The sequence below is a fragment of the Carassius carassius genome, chromosome 32, assembly GCF_963082965.1.
Source record: "Carassius carassius chromosome 32, fCarCar2.1, whole genome shotgun sequence".
In the NCBI taxonomy this organism is placed as follows: domain Eukaryota; kingdom Metazoa; phylum Chordata; class Actinopteri; order Cypriniformes; family Cyprinidae; genus Carassius; species Carassius carassius.
Window position 1 is genome coordinate 23,569,416 of NC_081786.1, and position 19,150 is coordinate 23,588,565.

Sequence of the window (19,150 nt, forward strand, 5' to 3'; positions counted from 1 at the left end):
ATTTGTATAGCGCTTCTTTCGATTCAAGTAATTTCAAATAACTTTACATACAAACAATAACATATTGCCAGAGAGCGTCATAAATGTACTCTCCCAGCCATCTCTGAAGTCCCCAAGCCTGTTTGCTTTAATCTCTGGAGCCTCTTTCTCAATCATCTTTGAAAGGCAGCAGTTTGAGCTGTAATGTGACTGTCCAGCTTTGCCAGGCACTAGGGTAGCATCAAGGAACAGGGCCACCATGGAATCAAAGTTGTTTTATGCCTCCAAGATGTAATGAAGAAGACAGACTTGCCTCCCATCTCTCTCGGGCATCCTTTGATTTAAAGACACTGGCCTTTGTGATACCTCTGCATGGCCTTTCTTGACCTGCTCTCAAACATGGGACTGCCATGTGAGACTTTCTATATCCTGTGATAGTGTAGCCTCAGGGTTTGACATTGTTGTTACTTGTCAGCCATACCTAAAAAATGAATAAAAATAAACCTAGTTAAAGGACATTTCCAGATGGGCTACAATTCAATAGTGGGCATAGCAAGGGAAACAACTGAACTGAGTCATGTGTGTCTGATTGTTTCAATTAATCAGTTGATCCAGTTCCTAAAACTAGTCTGAATGATTTGTTCATGAATCAGACTGATGTGCTCTGTGTGTTTTCCAAAAGTAATAATGCAAATGCACAGTGTATTATCAGCATTTCAAGTATACTATTCAGTTACTCTCACTGATGAACAAAGGTTTGAAGCAAATCTTGCTCAGCAAGTTAGTCAAAGCTAGACTGTCAACTTAAAAATGGTTAAATAATCTGTATAATTGGACAACTGAGGTTTTAATTTGCAACAGCAAATGCAATAATGTTCAATGTAATCTCAAACTTGCACGTATCGGCCAAGCATTTGTGTCTGAATTTACATGCTTGCACAGAGCAGTGTTTCCCAACCCTGTTTTAGGAGGCAGCTCAACAGTACACATTTTAAATGTTGCATTTATTTGACACATTATTAAGGTCTTGGAGTCTCTACTACTGAGCTTGTGAGTTTTTTTCAGATGTGTTTGATTAGCAAGTGTTCAAAAATGTGTAGCCTTGGGGACCCTCCAAGAAAAGTGTTGGGAAACATTGGCGTAGAGTGTTTATGGCCTAAAGAACTACACAGCTGCAAACATGTAGAGGTCAGTAGACAAGCAGATACACTGTGAGCAAGAGGTGGCAGTTCTAACATACGTGCTCTGACTTTTTTATTTTTGTCTTACAGGAACACATACCGTCTTTTAGCAATAAGAGCTTTGGTGTATCAGCTCACTTTGTCTTCCTCACTGGCTTGTCCTCTTTGATCTGTCTCCTCCTCTAATGCAGCAGCCCCAAAACGTGCCCAAAAAATAGTCAAAGAAAATGAACCAGGCATTTCATTGCATGCTTTAGCCTCTCAGGCGTTGTGGAATAATCTGACAAAGACAAATGATGCCAAGGCCTTACCTCAGCCAATCAAGTGTGGATCTGAACAATTCATTGAGCTCCAAAATAGATGCCCCCCATTTCGTATGTTGTCCTAAGGTGTAATTCAAGGGCATTAACATTACGCCTTTCCCTGTAGATCAAACGCATTGGCTTGGACTGCCCCAACTAACTTAAAGTGCACTAACCTAACTTTCTCAATCCATTCCTGGAGGCCTGTGTGGAAATCTCATGTTCAGAGCTGATGATGAACTATAATTAGTTCATATAATCCAGTGAGATGAAGGTTAACAGACTGACTTGCTGTGCATGATCAAGGGCTCATGCATGAGACTTAAGATCTAATATTCCCCATGGACTGCTTAATTAATGAAGGTAATATGAGTTTTAATACATAACAGAAATGAGGATTAATAAATGTGCAGTTAATAAACCCTTCTACTTTGATTGGCAGAATGAGAAGAATATGATTTTCCTGAACTTTTAGGACTTTTGATACATCCAAAAGTAGTGACTTGAGGTTTGCTTAATCAGATCTACTGCAGACTGATTAAGCGGGAGCGAATGAGTTGCTCGGGACAGATTCATTTGAGAGGTATCTCTTACTTCTTGTGACTGATTGAGGAAATAAATCAGTAATTTCACAAATCAACACCTGAAATAATTCTCTTGCTAGATCTGCATTGTAGCAGTTGATTTATAACAGGGATGTTTCAAAATAAGGCTCAACACAGGGCTCAACACATACCACTTTGCAGCATTGTATATCCATATTCTTTAAGCAATGTGAGGATGTCAGAAATGTGCAAAGAAATTGCAGAGAGTCTTAATTTGCTTCTTTTGTCTGGTTCTCAGAATCAGGATGAAGAAAGTCTCTGCTCTTCTTTGAGACACATATATATATATTTTTTTTTTTTTGCTTAATGCTATTGAGAAAAGCACAGTGCGTCCTGTGTATGAGTCAGAGTACTCACTGTCTTCTTGTTTTGAGAGAACACATTTCAGATCAGCTTAGTTGTATCTGTCTAGAGTGTGCAATGGCTGTGATGTTGTGATATAACGAAGATATGCAAAGACCACATAATCACTCTGATTTCCACACTGTGTACCCTTCACATTCAATATGTTTATCCTATGGTCCCATTCAACTTCATATCAATGTCTTCTCTCATGGCGAATGACAAACCTTCATATTTAATCAAAGTGACTGAAATGAAGATTTTAAATAATAAATTTCAAGTGGCTGGTCCATGAATTACCTGCTTTGATGCACAACACAACTGTTATATCATTAGCTAACTATCTACAAACACTTTAAACATGTATCTGTTGTACTTATAGATGTGAAATAGGCCTCTTGCTGCTTGTTTGCATTTTCACATTTTATGTTGAAAAATGTGAGACATTTAAAAAAAATGCATGAAACTTAGCATGCTGTGTGGCCTACTTCTTGTTGCACAACAAAGATTGAGGAAATGGAGTCTGAAACCGGGTTTCCAACTGTCTTGCTGCGACCTTCATGTGCTTCTGAAGGAGTCATTAAATTCTCATTCTGTTGGTAATCAGTCTTGTTGTTGAGTTCAAATATTTCCTGTTGATATAACTGGAGCGCTGAGCTTTGAATAAATGAAGTATATTAATTGTACTTAATTTTAAACAATAAACATGTTGACAAAAAAAAAGATTTTAAGTTGGTGTGAAATGCAGTGAAATCGCATGTTTATTCCCATAATGTGAGATATTTCAGAGTGAGACCAGATATTCAGTGAAATGGTGAGCAAATAAATAAATTAATTAATTAATTAAAAATAATAATGCAGGAAACTTATATCATGAATATAAGTTGCAATGTGTGTGTGTATTTATATGTGCACATTTATGTATATATTTATTGATTTATATAGTCAAATAATCAGATTCATGTTTCACAAATAGTAATCTTAAAACAAGAAATATGATATTTAAACACTTTAATTTAATAATAATAAGTAACCAGTAATAATAGTGCAATAGTGCATGCATAATTAAAAGCATTATACATATATATTTTAATGAAAAAAAAAAAAAACAACAACAAAAAAACTAAGGAAAAGTTAAAAGCCTCTCCAGAATTCTTCTAGAAAAGTAACCCAGCTAATCTGGAGCTTTTGCGAGGAAACAGCCTTTTAATTCAATGCTCTCAGGATTCACAGCATGCGGCAAGATATTACATTTTTATTAATGATTACGAAAGCAAACATTTACTCAATCATTCCGTGTGCATGAAATGTGTGACTGAACCTTGAAGGATCTTACTGGAAACAGTATTTCAGAGCCGGATTCTTGGTGACTCATGTTTCAGAACATCTTCCATGCATTGTTTACAAGGGTAAGAATTTGTGCCGCAGAGCCTGTGAACCTTCATGATGGTCATTAAGCTTTTCCCCATGTGCAGTGACAGATTGAGCATCTTTTTTATCTTAGCATAGCTTTCAGCTCACTGATATGAATGTTTGCCCGCTAGTGGTATGACTCACTGTTACGGCTGGCTGTCAAATGTCTGCCGTACAATAATTAAATCATTTTAGGACTTGCACACTGATTCTAGTCCGACCTATCCATCACATCTTTTTTCTTTCATCACAAAGCCTTGCTGCATCAGAGCAGATTGGTGTATTAACACCTCCTCGACTTCTGTTTCTCCTCTTTTTCTTTACTTGCCATACACACAGAGCATTTGATTAAAAAGAGTATTATTTATTTTATTTATTTTTTTTAAGCAAGGCTGCCATACTGAGATGTGAAGCAGGGCTATTAATTAATATGCCATTTTCATGAACTGATGGTTCTTGCTCAATGCATGTAAATGTGTCTGCAGTTGCAAGTCAAAATTTGATGTAGCACTAAGAGACAAATGAAAGGGAGTCGGATGGGTTATAGAAATGTATCCATCCCTAGCTGACGTGTCATCAAGCAAGACTGAAAGAGAGTAAATGGACTCTTAAAAAACATTCTATATTAAAAATAATAATCATCATCCTAAGCACAATGTTCACTCAGAATCTCTTTTACTAGGAATTATGATTCAGGGCCACAACTAGGTTGATACATCCATTCACCCATACACCCATTCAGGGGCTGATCAATGTGAATTCTGTGAACAGTGAATCTAATTTGTGTAAAAATATTGCATTTATGGAGTAAAGGCCTTGTTTCACTGTGAAAAAGAAGTGCACTTAATTGTATTGGATATGCACTTTTAGTGTACTTCAAAGCTTATTTAAAAAATGTACTTACAGATCATATAATATTAATGAAATGACAGGCCACATAAATGTACTTTAAAAGAGTACAGTCTTAATTTAACAAATTGCATTTAATATAAATTTAAACTATAACATATTTTATTTTAATTATAAATAACATTTGACAAGTGTAAAAAAAAAAAAAAAACACATCACATTCTGTTCGCACTTTACTTAATTGATAAATACATTTCCCTCCACTCATTTTGGCACCAGAGTTAAAAATTAGCAAAGGTGGCTGTGAAAATAAATCTGCATTGTTGATCTTTTTTTTATCTTTCAGTCAAAAAATTCACAATAATTCTAACCTTTCATAGAAGTGAGAAAATTGTATGATGAAATAAATGTTTTTCTCCAAATCATGCTGGTCACAATCATTGGCACCCCTAGAAATTCTTATGAGTAAAATATGTTTAAAATATGTTCCCATTCATATTTAAATGTTTTACCACACCAGGGTGACTAAGAGCATGAAATTGTCCAGCCATGACTTCCCGTTCCACAGGATTATAAAAATGAGGAATATAGTTCTGATGTGCAGAACAAGATTGTTGAGCTTCACCATAAAGAAGGTGGCTTTAAGAAAAGAGTTGAAAATCCCCATTTCCACCATCAGGGAAATAATTAAGTGGTTCCAATCAAGTAAAGACATTACAAATCTGCCTGGAAGAGGACATGTGTCTATAATGTCCTAATACATGGTGAGAAGGAGAATTTGAGTGCCCAAAGAGTCTCAGAGGATCACAGCTGGAGAATCGAAGAAATTTGTACAAATTTTGGAGTAAGAAAGACAAAAAAAAAAAACAATGCAGACAGCCCTATATCACCACATGTTGTTCAAGAGGATTTCAAGAACAATTCCCCTTCTCATTTTTAAACAAACTCCAGCATATTCAGTTGTCAGACACAATGGGAACTTCAAATGGCACTTCTATGGTCAGACGGAAAAAAAAGAGCTTTTTGGCAGCAAACCCACCAGATGGGTTTAGTACAAACAGGGAAAAAAGTACCCCATGTCCAGGGTTAAATATACTGCTAGATCATTTATGTTGTAGGCCATTTTTGTTTTTTTGTTTTTCTGCCGGAAGTCCTATCTTGTACAGGTACATGGCATCATTGAAAAATTTCTAAGATTTCTAAACCTGACTGTGTTTTCTGTTTCTTTGTTCCCCTGCCATGTTTTTGTTCTTTGACCTAGTTTCTCTCTCCTCTTGATTACTTGAGTTAGTTCACCTGTGTCTTGTTAATTCCCCTTATTTTTGTATTTCATTTCCTTTCTGTTCAGTTTTGGTTTGTCGGGTCTTGTCGATGTATACATGTGTTTCCAGCCCTCCTTGTGTGGATAACCTTATTTGGATTTATTTATCTTAAGCCTGTATTTCCGTGTGTTCATTTGACACCGTTATCCTGACAATAATGGGATCTTCCAGCAAGACAATAATCAAAATCAAGCATCAAAAACAACATAAAAAATCGGTCACAAAATGAAAGCTTCTGCCAAGGCCATCCCAGTACTCTGACCTGAACCCTATATAAATAAAATGAGTGGGATGAACTGAAGAGAAGAAGCACCAACATGGAGCTGTGAATCTGGAGAGATTCTGTGTGAAGGAATGGTCTCTGATCTCTTATCAGGTGTTCTCTAAACGCTTCAGACATTACAGAAGAAAACTCGTAGCCGTTATCTTGGGAAAAGGATGTTGCAATAATTGGGTGCCAATAATTGTGGCCAACATCAACTAGAGAGAGAATTTATTTCACAAATACACCCCCCACCCCACACTACAGACACCCCCACTTTAAATTGTTCATCTCCAATGATAGGTTAGAATTTTGTGTGTTTTTTATTGTTAGTGAAAGATCAAAAGGATAGACAATGCAGATTTATTTTCACAGTTGCTTTTGCTCATATTTACAAAGGGTGCAAATATTAGTGGAGGGCACTGCATCTAAACACTTTCTTACCATTCATTATTTTATTTTATTTTTGCTGTGGTATAACAACTGAATGCAATTGATGTAATCAACTCCTCAAATCCATAAATATTACCAGGACAGGGTCAACATTAAGGGTACATGAACCAGAAAAAGAAGAAATAAAGACAGCATTCATTTATCTCCCTTATCTCTGCAATAATACATTGATGTACTAGCAAGAGTTCCACAACTTTGGTCTTTTAATGTCTGTATTCCTGGAACTAGCATTAGCCAACACATATTTGCCCAATATAATGAATACCAACTCCTAAAATGGACTCCCCTCAACAATATCAAATCGATTCCTTTTTTGGAATCGACTGCTAACATTTTTGGAAATCCCGGCCCAGTGTAGGACATTGAGCTACCTGCTTGTCTTGATTTCTAGTGGTTGAAGCAGTATAATCTCAGATGAACATCTCTAGTCACGTGTCTTCCCAACAAATTCTGTCATCACCCAGATCAAGGGTGTTATGCCTCTGTAGCCACCAGTGATAAAATTTTTTTTTTTTTTTTTAAGAAGGAAGTAACTGAAACACATCAGTGGGCCTGTTTTTTCCCTTATTTTTCTTTCTGTACAATCACTCTCTTTATCGTTGTCAGCAGAATGATGAACCCCTGGTGAGCCGGTCCGTTTGTACAGCTCTGTGACTTTCTTCCATTTGCATAGATATGCAAACCGCGGTTACATCTCGCTGTGTTCACTGTGATGCTATCAGACCGAACTCACATAAATCCAGTCGACATGCTACTTATCTGGGCAATTGTTCCGTCCTTCATATTCTAAAGCGTGTTAAGCTAGCGCTACATATGCAAAAAGAAAAACTATATATTGCGCCATAGTAAAATGATCTGTATCCCGTCCCACAAAAGGGCAGAAGTTTTATATGTTTGTGTTAAAATGGTGTACTAGTCATCTCTTTCGAGCTGTGCTTGAGTTCTCATTACATTAACACAGTTTTTGGAGTGCCTATTGTATCTTTATTGGACAGGAAAGGGCTCTTTGTGTTTTCATTTGTTGATAGCCTTTGTCAGTATCCTTTCCTGTCATTGAAGCTATAAAAAACAAGTGACTACTGAGAGGCTTTGCCTCTTTTATGCCTCATTTAGTTTCACAAAGTGCTGAATTTACTTGATGTCTTTGTGTTTGTTTGCACAGAAGCTTTTAATGTAACCCTCTGATTTACTTTCTTGGCGGAAAGTCTATCAGAAAGACATAAAGAAAACCTCTTCGGATTAACCTGTTACACCTAATGTGCGGTTGTAAAAAAAGATGTATGAGAAAAATGAGGTAAAGGTGGGCTAATGGTTAATGATCAGGGCTGCCTGCGCAAATGTTACATATTTAGAAAGGGTGACCCTGGAATCTGATAGTTACTGGGATTGAAATTCTGCTTTATCACCGTTGTGCCCTTGAGAGATTTAAACCTTGGCTCCTTCAGGGGAACTGTCTCTGTAATAACTGTCTCTGATTCCCTCTTGTCTTTCTCCGCCCAGGAACCTCTCAAAACATCACTCTCCGGGGCCGCTATCACTGCAGAGGGGGCCTGGAGATCAATGTGAGCCAGCTGTGTGACTTCAACCCTGACTGTCCACAAGGGGACGATGAGGGGGAACATTGCCGTGAGTATTAGTGCTGTTCATTTGGAGAACGAGACAACAGACGGGAGCTCAGGAGGGCAACAGCAGCTCTTTAATGAAGCCATCCTGTGTTTGGCCATTACATAACAGAAGTTGTGTTTATTGGACATTTTGGGAGTTGTTGTGGTTCAGTAGTCATTGTCATCCCAGACACACTGTTTCTCCCAAAAAAAAATTAAAATAAAAAGAGGGACAACACACACAGAGACATCAAGCACAGATTTTTTTGTCTATACAAATGTCTACTAATTTAAGCCATTCTTTCGAAATTGAATGAAGCTGAATAAATAAGCTTTCCATTGATGTATGGTTTGTTAGAATAGGACAATATTTGGCTGAGATACAACTATTTGAAAATCTGGAATCTGAGGGTGCAAAAATAAATAAATAAATTCAAATTATTGAGAAAATCACCCTTTTGAGTTGTCCAAATGAAGTCCTTAGCAATGTATATAACTAATCAAAAAATATTTTGTATATATTTACTGTAGGAAATGTACCAGATATTTTCATGAAACATGATATTAATCTTAATATCCTAATGATTTCTTTGGCATAAAAGAAAGATCTGTAAATTTGACCTCTACAATGATTTGTTGGCTATTGCTATAAATTTACACTCTTTTTGGTCACTTTAGTTGAAACTTCCATTGTTTTCACTGAATTTTTGACAGTATATATCTGAGACTTTCACTGCTGCATTGCACTTTTAAACTTTTTACCAAAAAAACTATTTCAGGTCTGATGACATATCTGCCACATTTAGCCTATTTTCCGGTAATTTTCTCTGTCTGATGGCCCCACCTTTTCCCATTATTACCTGCGTCTTTATTTCTTCACTAAACTCCCCTTACCTTAAAGATCAGAGGTTCAAACTGTCCTGATCCTTTATTTCATACCTGCCATAATCTATCCTGTATGATGCAATTTCATTCCATCATAGAGGATTCATTAGTGATCTGTTCCTTCAGCTTCGCAAGCACAGCACAGATACTGCCAGCAGCTTTTCAATGCAAAATGTAAAGCTTGCATTCTCATCCTGTGGCATTCAAAACGTGCAGAACTTTTCTTCTTTTTTTGTCATCTTTCTCTCTCTTTCCCTGTTGTGATTCTTCATGCTAATCCTCACAAGTGTGGTCATGCTGGTCGATGCGTTTACTCTCTCCTGGTTAATAACAGTGAGTCCAGAGCTGTAGCATCTCTCCTCAGCGGATGATTAGCTGATCCTGCCTCACACCTCTCAGATCAATAGAGTGCAGCAGCTGTAATCAAATTGCAGTGGGTCCACCTGCAGTGCAAAGAGAAAGGCAACAGACATGTATTTTGAGATTTAACAGGATTCTGAGCTTTGTTTATTGTTAGAACAAAACTAAATGTCACTGTCCATGTCCGATATGCCACCACATATATTAATATTGATTAGCAACCTGTTAATCTGTTAAACAGTCTCTTTCAAACCTATTCCGCTTATTTAGTTTGCACAATAAGACTAGATTCTCTATTTAATAAAATGTTCTTAAGTTTGTTGAAAATTGACTTCTGAAGACCACATGAAGACATGACGCACAGGACTCTGCAGTTGTGATTCAGTTTTAAAGCCTATTCAAGGTTAATTTGAAGTAAAGGAAAATAATGTTGAGGTTATTTCTCAACCCAATAGTAGTAATGCCAGTATCATTCTTTTGTTTTGTTATCATTAAGATCTACAGTATATAAACACTCTTAAAACAAGATCAAATCGACTATGAAGCAACTTTTATGATATAAGATTAATTCAATTAGACAGATTTTCAGAAAAAAGTCTGATTTTCTCTTTTTTTCACATTTTGTTCAGTTTATTTTTCCATCCTATTTATTTATTTATTTATTTATTGGACCAATCAATCTAATCTAAATGTTTTTACCAGACCCAAAATATAAAAAATCATATCTTATCTTGGTACTGTTTTGGGCAAGGTTGTTTCAGAAAGAAAAAAAAAACGATATTTCTTTCTCAATAGTCTAATTTGTCTTGATTTATCAACAATCCCTTACACAATAGCTTTGCTTTTTTGAGCGTACCCACTGCTTAGAAGAATGCCATTTTATATGCATAATTCTGGATTGTACAAACCTCAAGCAAAGCTTGTAAGTTGCATGCCAGCAGGCAATTTATTCTCTGAATTGCAGTGGATCGCTGAAGGGGCAACCATGTACCCACCCATGTTTCTTAATGAAGGTCATAGTCATCCCTGCAGCCCTGCACGGGGTTGAATGAATTGTCTGTTTGATGGAAGGGCTATGAGGCCATTTCTAATATAGCCTTCCTACACACATTATTCCCTGGCTTTCTGTTCTTTTACCTCGAAACCATATCCTCATTTGCACTCAGCAACACTCAACTGTCTCCCTATGCCTCTTCAGACATTTAAAAAAACGGTCAAAGACTATTGCTCATCAAAGCTTCTAAGCTCTTTAGCTAAGGGATACAATTGTTATTGTACAATCGTTAGCCCTTATTTCTCTTTTTCTTTTTTATCCCTCTCAATTCTTTTCTCTCAGGTCTCTCAGTATTCTCACAATGTTATTGTCTTCTCCTATTTAACCAGGTCAATTCCTCAATGGCAGCTATTGCTCGTTTGGAAGAGAGGATTGTGGCTGGCAGCTGGTTCCAGGAAGGGGTCCACAATGGAGGGCCCATCCATCCATTCCCCAAAGTCTCAGAAGCAGCTGTCCATCCCCAGGTCCTCCACCTAAACAACTTAACCTTGTGCTTGGTTAACTATTTATCTAAATAAAACAGAACTTTTGTTGTTTGGACTACAAGATGAGTACTAAACTTGATAAATTAAAAAGAAAGTTAAATAATTTCAACAGACATGGTTAATAAATTATCTTTATTAAAGATTGACAATAAGCTTCTGACTGGTTTTAGTCTGTTTTATCTCTCGACTTTATTCAGGGAGATGATATGTTGTGTAGGTTTGTTTTAAGGTTTTTTTTTATTATTTTTTTTTAGTTTATTTTTTCATCACTCTGTCTGCAGGGGTCTTGTTGGCCATTGACAGTCAGCCCAAAGGTCATCGAGGATCAGCCCAGGTGCGAAGCCCGCTTTTCTTCTACCCATTACGGAACGCCCCTTGCAAGGTAAGAAGACAATGTTTCTGCATTCCACAATCGACCGTAATGCACAGTGCCTCTGGATCTCTGAAGTAATTAAGTTTTCATCAAGCCTTATTTGCAAATGTATTCTACCCTATGCATGCAGCAATCAATGCTACACCTATAGAAATGCTGAGAATACTGATATGGTTATATACCTGTTCGGATAATGCAGCAGGAGGTAATGGCCAGAGATAACCAGAAAGAGAGTATATGTTCCATGTATGTTGATGTATATCCACATGTATCACCTATTGACGTATGTTAGCTTGCTTTGTGGTATATTTTATAATAAGTGTTTCAACCCCCAAAGACCATGAAAAATTATGATATCCTTGTAGGGAACCCAGTTCTTTAAAATTAATTGAATCAGCTATTTGTTTTCATGTTTCCATCTTACCTTGCACAGATGTGAGCTATTTTTGGTTATTCTTCTTTTAAGGAGTGCTTTTTACAGGGTAATTATACATTTAAGTACTGAGTAATATTAATTAACTTCATGTACTTTCTACATGGTTAGGGTTAGGATTAGTGTTTGTCTTAGGGTTACTTGGTAAAATGTCAAGTGTGATTATAATAGCTCTCAAACTGTAGTCAAAATGTTGGTTTTGGTTTTACCTAGTATTTTTTCAGTGTTTAAGGCTATATGTGACATTTTTAGGATGCACAATAGCTTTAATGAGTTGCTTCTGTAATAGCTACTGACAGAATGTAGCCCAGTGTCAGAAGGTTATTGTTGTACCCACATTTCAATGTCATTTGAATGTAATTACATGGAAATCTGGCAACCAAATGTGAAATGTTAATGTCCGTTTTGAAGAATGGAACAAATGACTGGCTTTCGTCTAGATGGAAAGCTTTTGAAAGACCGTCTCCGTTTTAGATTCAGAATTCATAGACCTTGACCCCATCAGTCTGTGGCTCACTTGCCAGCCTGCTGGGAAGGGTGAATTACACAACTGCAAAAGACGTTTTGAAGAAAAACACACAAACAGCCAGTTTCAGAGGGAACGGAGGGTACGCAAACAGACAGAGATGGAGAAAAGAGAGAAACAGTGGGATAAAGAATTGAAAATAAGAAAAGGAAACAGAATTTCAGGAAGATTATGGAGTGTAGATAGATAGAAACACATAAGATAACACAGGTGGAGAAGTAGTTGTTGGTTTGGGCTTTATGAGAAGTCTTGACTAGTCTTGATAAATGTGAGGTGAGGGCTTACTCTTGTATGAACAGTGCCCAGAGCTGTGTGGAGGCACAGCGGGCCATGACAGCATATTGGACTAGATCCAGACACGAACCAAAACTGTAGATTACGACTGTGATCTCTCCCCCTAGGCCTAGTTCTCAGCGTGACTTCTGTAATAGGAGAAGCCTTGCTCCTTTCAACAGCTGCCGTTTTCACAACCCCACTGCAAGTCGCCTGACATAAAGGTCCCTCATAATAGATGAACCTCAGAGCAGATGTGATATAAGCATTACAACCTCCACTCCACCTCCACAGTGAAAATACATTTTGGGTGTTCTTGTTACACATTACATGCATTTACTATTATAATAACAATAAATTATGCATAATTACATGCAAGAAACCCTTAGCAAAAACCTAATCCTAAACCTAACCATATATAGTAAGTACATGTAGTAAATTATTTTTACTCAGTAATTAAATGTAGAATTATACGATAACAAGGACGCCTTACAACAAAGTGTAACACAATTTTATTTAATTGTATTTATTTATTTATTTAGTTTAGTTTAGTTTTTTTTTTTGGTCATCAAGTTTAGACCACTGTATTGTTTACTGAGCTCAACTTGTTTTGAACTCTGATTATTCCTTTAACATATATGAAAAAAAAAAAAAAAAAACACCTGTTCTTCATATGGATATATAATGCCCAATTGTTAAAATTTCACCTCCTGCTTTATTAATTTGCATGAACTGTCTGCATTGTTTTTGCACCTGGTAGCTTAAATGAATTATGCAAATCTGAGTGCAAGGTCGTAAAAAATCCAGCAGACTACCACTGTCTGGTGTACTTTGCTGGGACTATGCGGTATCACTTCACCACTGCAAACCAAGCACCCGAATCCTCTTTTAAAGGCCTAAAGTGTGCTTGACTGCACTGCGCATCTGGATATCTGCCTGTTTCAAACATTCATCTCAATCATTTGATGAATTACTGCAAAACTGCTTAGCAGCAAATGTATACAAATGTTAATTGTGCCACTCAAAAGGTGGTTGGCAAAGCTCCTGGCAAAAACTTCTGGGAATAAGGCACTTTCTGTAATAAACCAAAATGACTTTGCATATTGTAACTGCTGGTTTTCAGCCAGTTTTTGGCTTTTTTGTGTGAAAAATGCATTAAACGATTAGTGAAAGGACTGTGGGTTGTCCACTTGAAGCTGAGAATAGATTATGCATAATCATCCATGAAATGCCTGCCAACATTTGGACAGGAATGGTTGACCGCACATGCATCAATGTTTAAATCTGATTTTGTGATCTCTTCTATAGGTCAAGTTCTGGGTGTGTGGATCTTCAAATGGAATGCTGTCGCTCTGGATTATAGAGAACAGCACAGGTCCTGAGGGTCAGAGGAGTCTCTGGAACTCAACAAGTGAAGCTAATATGGGGAAAGGGTGGAAACTCATTACCTTACCACTCTTCGGTTTGGTGGATCTGTAAGTCTTGTCACAACCATCAAATGTATGCAGAATTTGGTCTGAGTATGCACTTCATTTGAAACTTAATAATGACATAATCAGGTAAACAACTGCAAGAATGAATGAATGCAAATTCAAGTTTTAGGTTCATATGCAATAGGTTTTCACCCAGCATTGTGCAAACTGTATTCATTTGCCTTAGGTTTTGCACAAACCCACACATTTACACTAAAATCCTACGCTAATGAATTCCACTGGTGCCATGTCCCTATGGTCCCGGCATGGCACTGCACATTCCATGCTCAACATACCACTCTACCCAGAAGGAAAAAAAAAAAAGAAAAAAGAAAAAAAATCAATGACGAGACTCACCATTCATCCACACTTTCTCTCCAATTAGCATCTACTCTTGACTTTTAAGAGTAAGGAGGGCAGAGGAAAATAGAAGGCTGTTACATCTCTATGTTTGATTGGAATCTCATCTAACCCTCCCAAAACACCCACAATTCCCCAAGCTCCAACCTCTGCTCTTGTTATCCGGAGCCTTGCTAATTCTAGTCCACAGAGGGCGATTAAAATTCATTTCTGGCCTCTTTTCTTGTTGTAGTCCAGATTTAATTTAATTTTTATTTTCTTAGATTTTGTCAGCACTTCTGCAAAGCTTCATGCTGTATGACCCAAAGAACCAATTTTGACCCATTTATTGTTATAAAATATATTAATTTATAGAGGGCAAGGGGTTTAAAATCCCAGGGATTTATTCAAATTAATGTAGCATGAGAAATATGATGGATTCTACTGTATACATTTTTGGTGGTTTGGACATATACCTTAGCTTAGTACTTACACCTTTTATTATTATTATCCCTATTATTATTATTATTATTTTCATACAACATTAAAAATAGGCTATTTTAACAAGTAACATCAGTTATCATCATATTTATATATATATATATATATATATATATATATATATATATATACAGTATATATAAATTTTTTTTTATCTCTATTTTTCTCTGTCAAACATTCAGGTTCTACCTGCAGTTCAGTGCTGATATTTCCTCTAGTGCAGGAATTGCATTTGCTGTGGATAACTTCACTCTGAGCATGGAATGTTTCCTAGAAAGTGAGTATTGCAGCTTGACTATTTTCATTTTCTGCCATTTTTATCCTGAACTGAGAAAAGTAGCGATTTTAAAAAGATATAATTATTGTTAACGTTACCCATCCACTAATTGTTTTTTTTTTTACTGGCTGGTACCACCCCCTCCATTCAGGCTCAAAGGCAGTTTTCAGAGAACTGACTTTGCCTAAAGAGACCACTATGAAGCTACACTTAATTAGCATTAGTAAATTTTTTTACTTTTTTATTTTATGATTACAGTGCTTAGGGTGCCTGCAATTGATCCTCTGTGGGCGTATCATGAGTATTTATTGACTGGTTGACTTTTTCTGGATGACATCAACTTTTCGTTCAGATTGGGGGTGCTAGAGCTGGCGAACTGACAGAATGTATTTGTTGTGAGCAGTTAACTCTTTTAAATTTAAATCTAAAAAGATGTTTCCTTGTTTGCCATTACAAAATAAAAACATTTGCAGATGATCATCATTTGCAGGTGCAAATTATATGACTGAGCACATCCAAGTTTCGACTGGAAATGGGTTGAAAAGAGTGGGGTCGACCTGAAATAATCCGATCAATTGGATCAGATTCACATCTCACCTATATTCACATATTGTGTTTATTTTTTGCCTTTCATCTTATGAACTAGTGGAGGAGACCTAATATTAAATAAATGTTAAACATATGGCTCCAGTTACAAATGTGGCAGCTGGGAATGGCATATGTGCTAAAGTTTTGTTTTGATTGCAATGTTTAAGGTTTGTATATACAGGTCTTTCCAAATGTTTCATACCAATCACTCTCTGCTAAGGCTAGAATCAACTCTTCAAACAACGACTCTGACACATTCAGTGAAATGGCAGGTCAGTGATGACACAAAAATGACGAGACGTTTAAGCCAGTCTTAAGAGGACATTGACAAGAAAAGCATCCTCTTGAGTTCCACATTTTGATTTTGCACGAAATTGTGTGCAATCTGAGGGGGCCCTTTAGAGGGATTTGAAGGAGATCAGCACAGGATATTGCACAGCTGGGAAGAAAACAGGAATGGGAATCATTAATGCAAACCTCTAGGATTAAACAGGATAAGATTATTTATTTGTGAGCCGTATGGTATCTAGCTTTTTTCTTTGAAAGAACCAATGCACTTGCTTCAGCGTTTGGCAGATCGAATCAACTTGGCACTGACTCCATCATACATTTGCCCTTCTAGACCCTGGCAACAGTGCGAGAAAAAAAGTGGTTTACTTCCCAGAAGGAGTTTATAGGGCTTTACAGTTGTTTGCTATGCTGTTTAAAACACATTCATTTATAATCCCAGTATGTTTTAGCTTTCAATTATGTATCCTTTCATTAAAGAGAACTAATACACAGCAAAGCAGACAGCTTAACCTGAACATACATAAATAACATGTGCAGGGGATATTCTCTCTTGATGGCTTCTCACAGTGTGATGATTTTAAAGCATCATTAGACACAATGCGATATATATCTTTATAAAATCTGAGAGCTTCACAAAGCATCCTGATTTCTTTCCGTTGGCATGAGAGAGTGCCACTGATGTTGAATGGCTCACTTGCTCCGTGAAATATTTGCCCAGCAATTTTTATCTGACGCCATTTTCTGCCACACATCGATTCGACGCGGCAGCACTGCGGCTGCCATTTATCCCATCCTCTCTGCCATTTCCCATTCCGATGACACTTCAGAATGTGTAGAGTTATACATTATGCCCTCATTCCTTGCTTAAGGATTAAATATTATAGCTATACATCATCACACTAGGGTTTGCGGTCTAAGCATCCAGCATTGTTTCCAAGGGTGAGCATTGTGTATCGTTGACATGACTGATTTGTTTAAAATGTAATTGTTTAAAATTTGTTACAAGCTACAAAGTATGGGGACAAGGCCCTTAGGATAGAAAAAGCACACAAGATCAGTTGTTCCTTCTAGACAGAAATGAGATAGAAATTGATGAATCTAGAGTTTTCTCCAGAGAGAAAACAAAATGCTGTAGTAATCTGACATTAGCCTCCTTCAGAGTTACAGGAGAAATCTAATCTCAGTGTCGAAAACTGTGCTCGGAATGGCAAAGATACCAAACTGAAGAATAACAGTGATTTTGGGAACACTTTACCATACGATTGTTTATGTTAGCTTTAGTTAATGCAACACCTATTGTCAAGTAATACCTTTTAATATTATCACAACATTCATTATTCATTCTTTCACTTGGTAGATGTTAATTTTTGTGTATAAATTAGTATTGTTGTAAAAATAAATACCTGGTCTCATGGCAAAAACGCACTTTTTTGAGAGATGCGATATTTACCGATAAGTAAATATCTCTGCAGTTTCCAAAATAAATGAACACCAGAGGCAGTAAAACTCAGACACCTTCTATGCATTTTCACATAAATTTACAGAGTTTTGATTAATAAAGCCTAATTTTAGATCTATCTATCTATCTATCTATCTATCTATCTATCTATCTATCTATCTATCTATCTATCTATCTATCTATCTATCTATCTATGGCACTAGATAGTAATAACATCAGATTTAATCATTTAAATAATACCTTTAGGAGCCACACATGACTTAAACTACAATAAAATTAAACTGAAGCTAGGAAAACAAGCAAAATAGAAATAAATGTTACTAAACTACAACTAGTGGTACTGCAATTTAATACAACTACTTCCATAAAATATCTAAAACATCATGCTAATGCATTAAAATTCAGTAACTGATGCAGAAGTTCTAAACATGTTTGAATGTTGAAAGTAAAATCTTGAGGACAGTGGCCTTGAAGCCTGGAGGACTGTAGCTGAAAAGCCCTGGTTCAGTGGTTAAAGTTCAGAGCTGGTAACCAGAAGGATGCTTTTATCCCCACAAATCACAAGCTGTGATCTATCAACATTGTTTCTTGGTGCAAGGCTCTTAACCACAGATGGCTCTAGAAGGACTACCCCTGTGATGAGGTTGTGGTAACATTCTATAGTGAAAAATTGCATGAATATATTTTGCTGTGGGCGTGGCCTCTGTCATGTGGTGATAAATACATTAATCAGTTCTATTGTTGTTTGTGTTTCCTGTAAGGGCCACAACTTCATCTCACTGTTCTCCAATTGAAACAGATGGCATTGGATAAACTGTGTGGGTGTTTACCTCTATTTCCTGGCTTTGGCATGGAAGCAGACTCTCTTATCCTGTTTTTATTAGTTTCCTTTTTCGGAACAGGGGGTCATATCAATAAGAACATTTGCATAGCCTACCCAGAGTGGCAGCCTCTGATGGAACAGTAAAAAAAAAAAAAAAGCTGTAAGGAGAGACAAACTAGGTTTTTTAGGATTTTATGCCCAGACACTGGCATTCAACAGCACTACCTGTGGTGCCCAAAACCTCGTAAAATCATCCAGTGCTGCTTTTATGACAATGCCAGCTGCTCAGCAATGGTTTGGTGTTTCCCTAACGAGCGACATGGAATACTTTGCTTTCTCAGCAGCATAAGTGGAACACTCCAGTGTATCTCACAGGGATTATGTGGGCCAGAGATGTCATTTGGATGGAGATATTGGAATACTGAATTGTAGACAAAGTGAGATAAAGAATGTCCAAAGTTAAGTTCAGGTAGCTTATATGTTACCCTGGTCTTACATTGCACATGTATATTTGAAGCAATAGCCAAAAATACATTGTATGGGTCTAATTTATAGATTATAGATAGATCTCAATAAATAAATAAATAAATAAATGACATTTAAGGTCCAGGCAATATAACATTAATATATTACTCTTGATTTTGTCCCAATCTTAAACATTCATGTAACGATTTCATAAACCATGCAAAGCTTCAGGTT

General features: G+C 36.7%; 1 protein-coding gene across 1 annotated transcript in view; it reads left to right on the forward strand.

The window, feature by feature from the left end:
- The window catches only part of alk (ALK receptor tyrosine kinase), a 402,565-nt gene that overhangs the window by 345,823 nt on the left and 37,592 nt on the right, over positions 1-19,150 (forward strand). Inside the window, exons 6-10 of the mRNA XM_059520814.1 lie at positions 8,209-8,334; positions 10,941-11,075; positions 11,378-11,478; positions 14,010-14,176; positions 15,196-15,290. Coding sequence (XP_059376797.1) covers positions 8,209-8,334; positions 10,941-11,075; positions 11,378-11,478; positions 14,010-14,176; positions 15,196-15,290 — 624 coding nt within the window. The remainder of the gene's footprint in view (positions 1-8,208; positions 8,335-10,940; positions 11,076-11,377; positions 11,479-14,009; positions 14,177-15,195; positions 15,291-19,150) is intronic.